The 10,474-nt window shown below is 41.6% G+C and overlaps 1 protein-coding gene across 1 annotated transcript; it reads right to left on the bottom strand.

Moving 5' to 3' along the window:
- Window positions 1–632: 632 nt before the first annotated feature.
- On the bottom strand, window positions 633–9,236 carry GGCT (gamma-glutamylcyclotransferase). The gene is made up of 4 exons (XM_052639188.1): window positions 9,096–9,236; window positions 2,973–3,118; window positions 1,946–2,081; window positions 633–851 (listed from the first exon to the last, which is right to left on the bottom strand). The coding sequence occupies exons 1-4, from the start codon at window positions 9,234–9,236 to the stop codon at window positions 708–710; spliced, it is 567 nt and encodes a 188-aa protein (XP_052495148.1). The 3' UTR covers window positions 633–707.
- Window positions 9,237–10,474: the final 1,238 nt, after the last annotated feature.

Genomic DNA, 10,474 nt, shown 5'->3' with positions numbered 1-10,474 from the left:
CGAGGAAGTTGAGTCAAATAACCCAAAGTTTCCCAGGTAGAAAGTGGTGGAACTGACAGCTGATCCCTAATATACTGGATTCCAGAGTCTGTGCAATAATCCTTTAGTATAGAGTGGATATGGCCAAGACCAGACCCAGTATGTGTGATGATGTGAGTCTTTCTCATAAAATGAAATGTAGTATTTTCACAGAGAATACAGGTTAAGCCACAAATACATTTATTCCTCTAACTACATTATGCCATCTTTTAAATTTTAAAATAATTTAAAATTTTTTAAATAGTTTTCAAATAATTTTAAAATTTTATAATCAATTGTCTCTTCAGTTTGCTTGCTCTTATTAAGCTGATTTTTAAAAATCCCAGAGCAGAGGGATTTACCAGCACCATCATTAAGTTGCAAATTTATCTTCAGTCACAGAGCAAAAATACACTTCAGATAAACTCAATAAAATAACTTTAAGGGTTCACAGGAGTACTCACACCTAACTGTCATGCATTCCAACACCTCTCACAGCCCACCTTTCAATTATCTAACTCCTATCTCGGTCTTTTTACAGTCTGAAAACAAGAAAGCACCCAAGTGAAATAACCCTCCAGAATACTGTTGAAATATATTAAACAGAGATACATCCCAGATCCCTGTTCTAAATATTAAAAAGGTATTAGCATATAGAGAAAATACATGTAGATATATTCCATTAAGTTCTAATGAGTCTTTGCTTCTCCCTTTTTGATAATGTCTTCAATTTCTTCTGAGACCTTTCCTTTGTAGTCATTTGGTTCTATTGCATTTAACTTCTTTTGGTACTCCAGTGGCAAACCATTCTCTTTTGCACCCATGCAAATGACCTAGAAAATGGTTAAACAACAACAAAACCCTCTTTTAGTTAGGAACATAATTTAGTTTAGTATACCACAGCTTTATTTGTAGTATCAAAGTATGAAATATTAGCTTTCAGATAACTCTGGAATAAACAACTGTAGAACAAAATGAAGAGTCATTCCTCCCACGATGAGCATGAACGTACAGGGAGTTTTCATAGCCACACAATCCATCCCTATGTAATAGCAACTGTACTCAATACTATGGTTTAAAATATGTTTAATATAAAACTTATTGTATAGAATTTGCATGAAACGAACAAAATCTTTTAAGAAACAAACACCATTCTTCAAAGAAATTTAAAGTTTATAGGGAGCAGTTTTTAACTGAATCCTGGAGTCTTCTCTACCTCTGAATTACACATGGGGGAATAAACAGCAAGTGTATTCAGTGGTACTCCCCAGATCCACACCAGGCTAATTCCTCTAGGCTCCATTCTAGAAAATTCCAGATTAGGCCCAGGAACTGGGTCACCTTCTCTAAGTATCATGTCCTGATTGGACCTGCCAATAAGTACCTAAGTTTGGGTTTCTGAAGAGGGATGTCAGCCTCTCTACCCTTAATTCTTTTCCTGTGCGCGCATGCTGGAAAGGTGTCCCTGATTTTGAAAGAGGCATGACTTATCCCTCCATCTAGAAATGGAAAACGTTTCAACAGTAGGAAATATATTTTTGCCCTATAAAAATGAATCTTGGGGTTCATGAAATACTATTTTGTGGAGAAGAAAAAAATGATTAAAAAGCATAGGTATAGAATAACTACAAAAAATACACTCATACATGTTTTTAAAGAAAAATATGTCTAGGATTATGACTCAAGTACATTTCTGAGAGTTTTTTAATCAACAAAGTTTTAGGGACATAGTTCTATCATTACAAATAAATTGAAACATTTATTCAGTAAATAACTATCATTTCTGTATTAAAAACATATTGATTGAAATTAATTGTTCATATAGAACTTAAAACACAAAGCCTTTTGAAAACAAGATATTCTGTCATTTTACTCCGTGAAAATTAACAAGGAATCACCAAAAGTCTTTGTAAGTTAAAAAGGATACCTTTTTATACTGGGGTGATGGGGGAACACTCTCATAATTTGTCATCTGATAACTTCGACAGGTTATTTCTTTTCCTTCTTGAGTTGAAACAGTAACTTCTATTGGGACATACATTCCACTTTTAACCCCTTCTTGCCTGGAATCAGAACAGCCACATTTTAATCATACGTTGACTCAGCCAAGTTAGTTTACTGGATTAAAATGTTAACTATTTATGGATGTATGTGTTCTCTATGTATTTGGGCATAGAGTAGAACATACTATAAATACCACCATATCAAAAGTAAGCTTAGCATTTCAATTAGAAAGCTGGAGACTTACTATTACTGGGTATACTTCTAACAGATCTTTAGTTATTGCAGGCTTTATAACCCTGAAACATTGCTCTTTATCTATGAAAACTGGACTATGTGTTCTGACAAGAGAATATCCATTCTGCAAAATTAAGACAGGACAGCTCACTCCTGTTTGCAAGTGAAGTTAAGTAGTAAGCATGTCAGATGTTTGCTCTTCTCAAATCCTACTCTTTTCTGTCACTTTCTTTGTATTAAATGCTCTGCCACACAACTCTTGAGTTCCAAAAAGCATCAAAGCATTTCTAATATGTTTTGAAATTTTTACAAATTATCACTTTTTTTTACTGATTCAACTGCTACCTTAAAGAAATATTTTTTAAAAATCTGACTCTTGTAAAAACTGAGTTTCTGTTTTTGAAATCAGTAAAAGTATGTAATAATTACAAAAATCTTCATGCTTTCTCACAATATAAAACTACAAAGATATTTTTATTAAAAAAAAACAAATAGAAAATAAGTACCTCCATCAATCATAGAAGAGATTACAAAAGTCTCCCCAAATCTTAGAGTGTGTAACCCTTCTAGGCTTTTCTTTTTAGGAAATAAACATTATACCTTTTGGGTTAACTCTCAAGTGTGAAGAATATGTCCATATATATACACACACATTCTTGCATATGATCCACCTTCTAAATTAGCAATGATTTAACTTATAATTAGAAGCCACCTACTTATCCAGAGAACTTAAATTGCTTTTGTTCATTTTCCATACTACTCCCCATACTTCATCGCCAGGACTTTCAAAAATGGTGGCTATACCTCCATGCCAAGTTTCACTTGTTTTGCCTTGGGGATTGCCAAAGTCAAGTTTAAAATCCTACAAAGGAAACCAAAGTGATATGATCAATATCCACATGAACCAAAATTTCCCTTTTCAAAATAAAAACAGATTTACCTTCAACACCATGTAACTAAAACATAAGTTTTGAGTTCCTTCTATAAAAAACACAAAGATAAACAACCAAGGAAGGACCCAGATTTCAAGGACTATATTTTTCTTAAAAATAAACTGTATACTGAATATGTACATGTATCTTACCATAAATAGGAGGTTAAGGGGGACAATAAATCCCATAATCCTGATGCCTTAACACAGCTATCTTTATTTTTGAAAGCTGCTTCCCAATCCACTTACTTACACATAAATTTTAACATAGAGGCAATCATAGTGTGGGCTTCCCTGGTGTCTCAGTGGTAAAGAATCTGCCTGCAACACAGGAGACGAGGGTTTGATCCCTGGGTCTCAGGCAGATCCCCTGGAGAAAGAAATGGCAACTCACTCCAGTATTCTTGCCTGGGAAATCCCATAGACAGAGGAGCCTGGTGGTTGCAAAAGAATCAGACACAACTCAGCAACTAAACAGCAATAATCATACTGTACATAATTATTGAAGCTGCATGATGGCTGCATAAGGGTTATAACATTATTTCTACTTTACTGTATGTTAAGAGTATCCTATTAGCACATTTTTTTGCCCTAAGGGAGCTGTCATTTGAGGGTGATTTGTATACTTATAAATTTTAATATTCATGAATTATATTAACATATCTATAATAATCATAAGAGCAGCTAACAATTACTGGGTTCTGTACTCTGCTATGGGCTTCATAAGGACTTTTCAAAATCCTGTCAACAACTTTTTATACACATTTAACAGAAAGAAAAACAGTAGCTCAAAAAGATTAAGCAATTTGCCTAAGGTCTCACAACCAAAGTAATGGAGTCAAAGTTTCAAGCGTTAGTTTCTTCCCTCACAGAGATGAGTAATCAAAGGACAGAATGAGGGAGATTAAGAATCCTTACTCAGCTCTTTAGACTAGGAAGATTTCTTTCCAATTTTTCAGAGTTTAGTTTCCTAATGATAAAAGAAAAAGTTGGACTAGATAATAAATCTAAAGTTTGTATTTTATCTCTGTTACCTTTATTTTCTTAAAAACCTTTAGAATTTCATTAAAAAGGTTGGTTTGAGTGACCAGTACCTTTGAATGGTATATTAGATGTTCTAGGACCACGTATTCTTGGCAAGACATCAGGAGATCTGATAAAAGATAAAACCACACTAGAACCTGTCTATACAAAAAAGATCTTCATGACCCAGATAATCATGATACTGTCATCACTCACCTAGAGCCAGACATCCTGGAATGAGACATCAAGTGGGCCTTAGAAAGCATCACTGCGAACAAAGTGGAGGTGATGGAATTCCAGTTGAGCTATTTCAAATCCTAAAAGATGATGCTGTGAAAGTGCTGCACTCAATATGCCAGCAAATTTGGAAAACTCAGCAGCGGGCACAGAACTGGAAAATGTCAGTTTTCATTCCAATCCCAAAGAAAGGCAATGCCAAAGAATGCTCAAACTACTGCACAATTGCACTCATCTCACGTGCTAGTAAAGTAATGCTCAAAATTCTCCAACCCAGGTCAACAGCACGTGAACCGTGAACTTCCAGATGTACAAGCTGGTTTTAGAAAAGGCAGAGGAACCAGAGATCAAATTGCCAACATTCATTGAATTATCAAAAAAGCAAGAGAGTTCCAGAAAAACATCTGTTTCTGCTTTATAGACTATGCCAAAGTCTTTGACTGTGTGAATCACCACAAACTGGAAAATTCTTAAAGAGATGGGAATACCAGACCACCTGACCTGCCCCTTGAGAAATCTGTATGCAAGTCAGGAAGCAACAGTTAGAACTGGACATAGAATAACAGACTGGTTCCAAATTGGGAAAGGAGTACATCAAGGCTGTATACTGTCACCCTGCTTATTTAACTTACATGCAGAGTACATCATAAGAACACTGGGCTGGATGAAGCACAAGCTGGAATCAAGATTGCTGGGAGAAATATCAATAACCTCAGATACACAGACAACACAACCTTTATGACAGAAAGCGAAGAAGGACTAAAGAGCCTCTTGATGAAAGTGAAAGAGGAGAGTGAAAAAGGTGGCTTAAAGCTCAACATTCAGAAAACTAAGATCATGGCTTCTGGTCCCATCACTTCATAGCAAATGGATGGGGAAACAGTGGGGACAGTGGCTGACTTTTATTTTGGGGCTCCAAAATTACTGCAGATGGTGACTGCAGCCATGAAATCAAAAGGCACTTACTTCTTGGAAGAAAAGTTATGACCAACCTAGACAGAATATTAAAAAGCAGAGACATCACTTTGCCAACAAAGGTCTGTCTATTCAAGGCTATGGTTTTTCCAGTAGTCATGTATGGATTTGAGAGTTGGATCATAAAGAAGGCTGAGCACCAAAGGATGGATGCTTCTGAACTGTGGTGTTGGAGAAGATTCTTGAGAGTCCCTCGGACTGCAAGGAGATCCAATCAGTCCATCCTAATGGAATTCAGTCCTGAATATTCATTGGAAGGACTGATGTTGAAGCTGAAACTTCAATACTTTGGCCACCTGATGCGAAAAACTGACTCATTTGAAAAGATCCTGATGCTGGGAAAGACTGAAGGTGGGAGCAGAAGGGGACAACAGAGGATGAGATGGTTGGATGGTATCACCCACTCAATGGACATGAGATTGAGTAAGCTCCGGTAGTTGGTGATGGACAGGGAGGCCTGGCGTGCTGCAGTCCATGGGGTCGAAAAGAATCGGACATGACTGAGTGACTGAACTGAACTGATATACTGTTAAATCCCATAGACAATTTTCACTCCTCATCTTGCTCTACTTCTCAGATGTGTCTGACATAGTTATCCACACTGTCTTGATCTGCCTCCTTTCCTTTCAGCTGTTCCTTGGTCTCAATTCCCTTTACCAGCTCCTCCTCCCCTACCTAGTTTTTAAATGTTGGAGTTTCTAAAAGTTTCAGTTTAGGCCCTTTTCTCAGCAGTTTGCTCAAGACAAAATCATACCCTCCGATGACTTCAAATACCATCCAATATTCCCACTGTCTTTTACCCAGCTCAGGTCTCTCTTTTGACTTTGAAAGTGCTTAGAGCATAGTAAGTACTTCATGTGCTGTGTTGTGCTCAGTCGCTCAGTGGTGTCCGACTCTTTGTGACCCCATGGACTGCAGCCCACGAGGTTTCTCTGTCTAGGATTTCACAGGCAAGAATACTAGAGTGGCTTGCCACGTCCTCCTCCAGGGGATCTTCCCAACCCAGGGATCGAACCCAAGTCTCCTGCACTGCAGATGGACTGTTTACTGACTGAGCCACCAGGGAAGCCCAAGAATACTGGAGTGGATAGCCTAACCTGTCTCAAGGGGATCTTCCCCACCCAGGAATCGAACCGCGGCCCCCTGCACTGCAGGCAGCTACCAGGGAAGCCCAAGTACTTCATCAATGTTCACTAACATTTTTCTGCTGACTTGGGTATGCAACAAGCATCTCAAACTCAGTACAGCTGACCCTTGAACAACATGAGTTTCAACTGCACAGGTCTACTTATCTGTGAATTTTTTTCAATTTTCAGATCATCAAAGTAACTAAGAATGGGGGAAAGTTTGTGTTCGACTAGAGACTGAAATAGTGAATATGTGTCAAAGGAACTAGGGTCCGAGTCCTGATTCTGTCCAAACCTCTTCAGCTTCCTGCCCTTGGGCGAGTCATTTATCGATTCCTCTGTTTTTGAGGCAGAGATGGCAGTTCTCTGATTTTCAGCTCAGCAAAGGGTGGGAACCACTAACCCTGGCATTGTTCAAGGGCCAATTGTATGCCCAAGCTGAGCTTGATGTTCCCTCCGAAACTAATCCTCTTTTTCTTTTTAACAAATATCACTATTATCCATTCTGTTGCATCAAAAACCATTATCTACTCTTCATTTCACAATCAATCACCAAAGCCTAACAGTGTTCTCTCCTCAACACCCCACAAAACCATCTACCTGCCCTGGCTACCACTCCAAGGAACCACTCCAGTAGTGACCGCTACAAAAGCTTTCTAACTGCGCTCCCACATTTACTTCCAAAAGCCCTTTTGGTAGGTTGCCCCGACCCTTTCAAAGCACTTTCCACAGCAACCAGAACAACCTTTCAAAGATGTAAACCTGATATTTTATTTGCTTAAATTTGGCAGAGGTCTTCTCACTGTTGTTCTCAAGATAAAGATCCAAGTCTTCATTGGCCTCTGGGGCCCTGTAACATGTGGCCCTTCCCCTGCCTCTCTACGCTTCATGCTACATCCTCCTTATACAATAAATTCTAGCCACACTAGCTAGAAGACCCAGCTTTTTTCTCTCCTGAAATCTTTCGTCCCTGCTGTTCCATTTGCTTCTCCCCTCACCAGTCATTCAGATCTCAGCTTAAGTTACATTTTCAGCTATGGCTTTACTGGACATCCCAGTAAGGTCAGATCCCTAAGTCACATACTCCCACAGCACCTTCAATGCTTCCTTAAAACAATTTTTTTTTCCACTCTTTTCAGAGCAGTTTTAGGTTCAGAGCAAAACTGAGAGCAAGGTACAATTCATCTCCTTTTAAGACTGACCATACCTGTGACTGAATATCATTGGTTAGATAGTTCTTTGCGGCATCCCAACTATAAACATCTAAGCTTCTTTACCATATTTGGGGAATTCCCTATCGTATGAATTTGATGGGTTAGACAGTGCTCAGAGCCCAACTCCTGTCTTTGCTTGGAGTCAGGGCATGGGCATATGGCCAAGATTTAGCCTAGGACACCCACCTAGGGTTCTGAATTAGAAGTCAGTGACATAGGGGAGCAGAAATTCCACTCTGGGGGTGGGAACTGTATTTGGGTTTCAGGAGCTTCCAGATACAGTGACAGTAGAGGCAGGGTCCAGAATGAGTGATTCATGATGCAATGTCCGTGTTTACCAAGCTCAAGGGTGAGTCAACAGTGGCCTCCCGGGCTGTTTCCATCTGCGATACTGGCTATTTTATAGCTTCCCTTGTATGCTTGCCTGTTTTGTCAGCTCTATGGTCCTACCTTCCTGGTCATTCTGTGAGCTGTTCAACAGCCTTTCAACACATTCTTTTTCTGCTTAAATCAGCTACTTCTGTTGCTTGCAACTAAGAACCCAACCAATGATAGCAGAGACCATGTCTGTCTGGTAAAATGATGTCAAAAGGCTCTGTAGGTAATTTGTTTGCCTGTCTCTCCTACAGATGGGGAGGTCCTGAAAGCTGCTAGCTTTACTCAGTCATCTTTGTATCTCCAGGTAAGTGCTGGAAGAATATGAACTAAATGAATAAATGTACTGTACTAAGAGCTATGATTCTTACCAAGGCAAGTGAAGGTTCATTCAGCCATTAGCCTTAAGTGAGCACAGCCCTTACTATGAATGAGACATAGCTCCAGCTTTCAGGACCCCTCAGGTAGAGAGCAAAAGGTTGGTAAACGGATTTTTACAAAACTAGGTGACAAGTCCTGGAGCAAATGTAGAACAGAAAGCAACTGATTCCTTGGCTTGGGTCAGAGAAGATTTCTTAGAGGGACCAACCAAGTGGATTCTGCGATGATGTCCCTAAGTCAGTGGCCAAGGGAGAGGCATTGGGAGCTGGGCAGAATGAGGAAGGTGAGATCGTCAGGAGGGCGAGCTCAGGGCAGCCTGGGAGGCACAGGAGCCAGAGTAGCACAGCGCAGCCGGGATCAAGCAGAGGGCTGAGAGAGGACGAGAGGGACCCGTGGGGGAAGGGGGTGGGGGGAGGGTCGTGCAGGGAACCCTGATGTACTTTGAGCAGAGAGAGCTGCATTCCCAGACCAATGCTGGCGATGAGCGGCCCTGAGAAAGTGAGTTCTCAAAATCCTGTCCGCTTTGTCTGCAGAGAGAGCAGAGGACATCTCGGGGGCCAGGAGGAGAGCACTGACCTGCAACCGGGCTACGCTGAAGAACACGGCGGAGGGGTTTCGGAGGTGGATCCGCTCCGTCAGCAGGTTGCTGCCATAGGCGAAGTAGAGAAAACTCTCCCCATCCTGACTCCGGAGGGCCTCGCAGCCCAAGTTCGCCATGTCCCACCAGACGCCTGCACAGGCCTGGGGTCGGTAGTACAAGCGTAAAGAGAGGACGAGAAATACAGCTACGAGTTGGAAGAACTTAACCCGGGAACCACCGGCCCCCAGATTTAGAGGTTAGGGGAAAGGCGGGAAGCTGGGGCCGGGCGAGTCACCTGCCAGCACTCTTCTGACTGGCTGCCAGTACCCAACGCTGTGAGTTACTCGCTCTGATTGGCCAACCCACCGCCTCCTCTAGGCTAGCAGCTTGGACTTTGTAATATTCGGTCCTGAGGCGACCGGAGGCTGATTCCTCATTGGACCTGCTCCTCTTTTGTCCTGCCCCCTGTTCAAGGCTCCCTCTGATTGGCGGGTGGGCGGGGCTCTATGAAGGGGCAGGTCAGGTCCTCTGCCGAGCAGCTCACAGGTCCCATTTGGATTTTCTCCACTTTGGGTGATGCGTGCGTGGTTCCCTGACAGTGTGTACTCTTTAGGGAGCTTTGGGATCCATTTAAAGTGAAACAGCGGCTCGGACCATGCACCCGACGGTCCCTCTGCCGGAAGCTCGCCCGGTCCCGCCCGTTGGGTTTGGAGGAATGAGGAGGGGGTCTGTTCACACCACTTGCTGGTTCCTGCACCCTAGCGCTGATCAGAGGGCTTGGTGGATAAGACTTCGCACTAGAGCAAACCCCGGGGAGATAGTGAAGGACAGGGAAGCCTGGTGTGCTGCAGTCCATGGGCTCGCAAAGAATTCAGACGCGCGAGTTTGAACAGCAGCCCTGATTATGTACCTGATTACCTTTTCTAAGGACCCTTGGCCTCCTGGGAAAGCTCCTCTGAGAGTGAGGGTCTCCCCTGATGGAAGTTGCATGAGGGCCTCAAAGCCCGACGCTGTTTTCTGGACGTGTAACCTCGCACGTGTAACGTTTACTTGCTGTTTACTCGGATGTGCTGTTTACTGGACGTGTAACGATGAACATGAGTTTGAGCAGGCTCGAGGAGTTGGTGATGGACAGGGAAGCCTGGCACGCTGCAGTCCATGGGGTCGCAAAGAGTCGGACACGACTGAGCAACTGAACTGAACCTCTTGTCTCTGGTGTCTCCTTTTAAAATAGAGATTGTAACATAAATTATGATCACAAGTTATAAACGTAAGATATGATCCCCTATCTCATAGGGTTGATATAAATATTAAAAGTAATGTTGTTAATGTTATTAGGGTAAAAGCTCCCATGTAAAGAAATATAATAACAATG

The sequence above is a fragment of the Budorcas taxicolor genome, chromosome 4, assembly GCF_023091745.1.
Source record: "Budorcas taxicolor isolate Tak-1 chromosome 4, Takin1.1, whole genome shotgun sequence".
NCBI lineage: Eukaryota > Metazoa > Chordata > Mammalia > Artiodactyla > Bovidae > Budorcas > Budorcas taxicolor.
The sequence above is the reverse complement of the archived record's forward strand: the minus strand, read 5'-3'. Positions and strand labels throughout refer to the sequence as shown.

Coding starts and splice junctions, on each gene's coding strand:
- GGCT (XM_052639188.1), bottom strand. CDS start 9,236: ATGGCGAACTTGGGCTGCGAGGCCCTCCGGAGTCAGGATGGGGAGAGT. Junction 2,082..2,972: donor AATTTAAGTTCTCTGGATAA/GTAGGTGGCTTC, acceptor TTCTGATTCCAG/GCAAGAAGGGGTTAAAAGTG. Junction 852..1,945: donor CATCACCCCAGTATAAAAAG/GTATCCTTTTTA, acceptor ACCATTTTCTAG/GTCATTTGCATGGGTGCAAA.